General features: G+C 41.2%; 1 protein-coding gene across 1 annotated transcript; it reads right to left on the bottom strand.

Annotated features, from left to right (window-relative positions):
• Window positions 1–521: 521 nt before the first annotated feature.
• On the bottom strand, window positions 522–2,233 carry LOC104942167 (cell division control protein 6 homolog). Its single transcript, XM_010767366.1, has 4 exons — window positions 2,126–2,233; window positions 1,572–1,711; window positions 1,035–1,135; window positions 522–618 (listed from the first exon to the last, which is right to left on the bottom strand). The coding sequence occupies exons 1-4, from the start codon at window positions 2,211–2,213 to the stop codon at window positions 522–524; spliced, it is 426 nt and encodes a 141-aa protein (XP_010765668.1). The 5' UTR covers window positions 2,214–2,233.
• Window positions 2,234–3,375: the final 1,142 nt, after the last annotated feature.

Genomic DNA, 3,375 nt, shown 5'->3' with positions numbered 1-3,375 from the left:
TATCTCGTGGCCTCATTGATGATGCGCGTTCGTGTGTGTTGGAGGAGGGACTCTGTAAGAAAGTCTGAAGGAAGAGGCACATTTTTTCCGGTTGTGTATTTTCAAATTCTAGCGCACTCGAGCTGGTTTCTCCATTCTTACCTACCCTACCTTTAACTCTTTTTAGGGATGCAGCTGTATGTTTTATTTATTTCAAAGTGGGCCCATTTTAATTGTATTTTTTTTCTTCAAATGTGCAGAGGACTCCCCAAGTGCTGTGTTTAATTTATTTTAAAGTAGGCCTGTGTATTTTTTTGTATTCTCCTTATAAGAGTTCTTTGTTTCTTATTAGAGGTTAACAGTTTTATAATATAAATAATAAATCCAAAAATCTGTAGTTTTTGTCTATGATATAACAATAAATACAACTTTATAAGTTCTCAAATATGTTTTGCGGGTCCAGACAAAACAAATTGTTGGAAAAGGGGGCAAAATGTCTCTTTTGGTCAAAAAGGTTACAGACCCCTGGGTTAGATGAAGCTTCAGTGACGGAGGAGAAGTGAGTGCTCACCTTTAGCTTCATCTTTCTGATCCGATGATTTCTTCCTCTCATCAGACTCCACCACCTCAACAGCTCTCCTGGAAATACAAATAAAGCAACTGTTGATTGACTTTGCATCTGTTGAGGGCAGGAAAGCACTTTCAGATTCCCAACATGCTAGTGAATTAATTTCAGGAAAAAAAAGAAAAAGTTTGAGAAACACTGCGCTCGTGGATTGTCAAAGAAAAAAATGTATCTGCCAACGTTATTATTAATAATAATAAAAAAATAAAAAAAATAATAAAAAAAATTAATCAATTTTTTATTTATTTTTTCCCCCATTTTTATTTTGTAATCATCTCGCGACTCCCACTTTGGGAACCCCTGATATAGATTGTAGAGTGGAAGTGTTTTCCTGTAGACTATCCATCAACTGAGCAGAAAGCATGCTACACGAGGACACCTTTATCCTGAAATGTTTGTGAGCGATGATAATGTGATATCGTGATTTTACCTGCAGATGTCCAGAGCTTTCCTGGCGTCTCCAGACACCGCCGACACTTTTCTGGCACAAAACTGAACGGCCGAGGCGTCCATGATCCCGTCCGCCGACGCCTGAGAGAAGGAGCGGGAAAAAAATTATTATTTAGAGTCATTGCGTGCCTATTGATTTGAACACGATCCGTGTATCCATCGTTTCCTGGTCTTCTCTAAAGAAGAGGGACCAATGAAAACGTTGTCATGTTGCTGTTGGTCACCATGGAAACATTCATTAGCTAACAATGACATTATTGTTCTATTAATATAAAGGGAGGTCAGGTACTCTTTAAAAAAGCTCCTAGTTATGGGTACTTTTTACTGAAGTACATTTCAAAGCCTCTTTACTTTGACTTGAGTAAAGAAGTTTAGTCAGTACTTCTACTTTCACCAGAGTATTTGTAAACACGAGTATCTGTACTTCTACTTGAGGAAAGGATGTGTGATCTTTTGCCCTCTCTGCATTAAGCTTTAATACCATCATTGCCCTAACACATGTTTAATCTGTGTGTACCTGAGAGAGTCGGTCCTGCACGATGTCGCTGAGCTCCTGCCGGCTGTAGGGGGGGAAGTGGAGCAGCAGGGGGCGACACTGAGGCCGAGCCTGAAGACGAGGGAGGATCCGGTCCGTCAGGTCCAGAGCGTTCGCTATACCTGGAGAGGAGAGACAGTTTCATTAAAAAACATGGTTCACTGAGAACCTGCACACACTAGTCCTGGAGAGAAAGAAACTATTTATTAAAGGTTTAGAAGAAAGAAAATACAAAATAAATTCAGCCGGCTGAACACCTCATGGAGCTGACACAAAAACACAACCCGTTATAGACTTTAACAAAAACAGTTTTAGACTTTCTTTAACAGCCTACTCTCCAAGCTATTCCCTGGAGAGTAAAGCAATAATAGTATAATTAAAAAAGGTAAAAAAATATGGATTAACGCTCAAAATGAACTCTATTTTGACATCTTATTTCTCTCTCTCCTGTCTGTGTTCAAATGTTTTCATGGTCCTGATTTCACGTTATCTCACGAGCAGAGCTTTTATGTAACGACGACGGGAGGATTTCTTACCGACGAGGCAGAGGCGGGACTGGCTGAGGTACGGCCACTCGAAGATGGTGTAGAGAACGTCCTGAGACTTACTGTCCAGCTGATCCATCTCATCCAGAACCAGCAGCCTAACGAACAAACAAACATTTATTATTCACTTCTGCCGTTTCTTCAGGGACGTTCTACTGATCAAAAGGACAATTTAGAGATGTACCAAGAAAAACTATCTTTGTAAAGCCAGAAATATTTTTGGTTTTCAGGGGGAAAACTAAAAAGTAGTGAAGAAGCACGCAGCCTAATATTAAAGTTAAAAAACATTATCAGACTCTCAATTACTACCTGCATCACATGTGAGACTCTTTATGACCCATTTAACCTTTTAAACATCAACATTTTCACTGCGGACCAAAACTGTCTGCTCTCAGTCTCGTCTCAAACATATTAACTTATTTAATCCAACAAATCAGTTCATTAAAAACCAATAAAAGCTTTAAATGTAAAGAAAAAAGGCTGTGATTACATAGAAGAGCATCAGGACTGTTTGAGGCATATGATAGCTATGTGATTAACATGATGATTCAGCCTCTATGGAGAGAGACATATGACAAGCATGCTCATTTCTGACGTGGAGCTAATCTGAAGTAAACATTGAATACTGCTTTCTATTCCTCCATCTAGTGACTGTGGAACTCCCTCTCTTGGATATCAGCATGTGAAGGACGCTGTTCAGGAACTAGTTGATGCTCTGTATGTGATGACTACTTCCATTCTGGAGAGGATCAGGAATACATGGATCCGGAGATTGAAGCTCAAGCCGGAGACCAGGGAGATTTTTCAGTAAACAGAGACAGAAATCACCTGAACACAGAGAGGCTGCAGCAGGTATACAAAAGGAAGAAGAGGAGTATTTCCTGTAATGATCCAGTCTTCGTACAGAGTGTCCTGTCGGTCTGCCTCCTCAGACTCACACACTTCCTTCTCTCTCACTCTGAGCTCCACGGGGACTACTTTCTGGAGCTGTGTGTGCCCGGCTGTGTCCGAGCACTTGAACCTCGCCTTGCAAACAGCTCGAGCCTCGGTAATTAACACGGCTGGCAGAAGTTCAATCACCTCGATGTCTCGCGAGAGATAGGGTCCACGGGATGAATGACTCGGCTTTTTGGGAGTTAAATGAGTCCTGAGTCTCTTGGCCCGGCTGTAATGAGGAGCCGGACACGGGTGAGAAGACTTTGGCCACTGTTCAGAAAGAGAGAGTCTCCATGCTGTCGAGA

This window comes from Notothenia coriiceps, unplaced genomic scaffold (assembly GCF_000735185.1).
Source record: "Notothenia coriiceps isolate Sejong01 unplaced genomic scaffold, NC01 NC01_scaffold00004244, whole genome shotgun sequence".
In the NCBI taxonomy this organism is placed as follows: Eukaryota; Metazoa; Chordata; class Actinopteri; order Perciformes; family Nototheniidae; genus Notothenia; species Notothenia coriiceps.
The sequence above is the reverse complement of the archived record's forward strand: the minus strand, read 5'-3'. Positions and strand labels throughout refer to the sequence as shown.

Bases quoted from the DNA above. Each gene is read 5' to 3' on its own strand.
- LOC104942167 (XM_010767366.1), bottom strand. From the start codon at position 2,213: ATGGATCAGCTGGACAGTAAGTCTCAGGACGTTCTCTACACCATCTTC. The intron at 1,712-2,125 runs GTAAGAAATCCT...TCTCCTCTCCAG, and splicing joins GTCCCGCCTCTGCCTCGTCG to GTATAGCGAACGCTCTGGAC. The intron at 619-1,034 runs GTAAAATCACGA...TTGTATTTCCAG, and splicing joins AAAGCTCTGGACATCTGCAG to GAGAGCTGTTGAGGTGGTGG.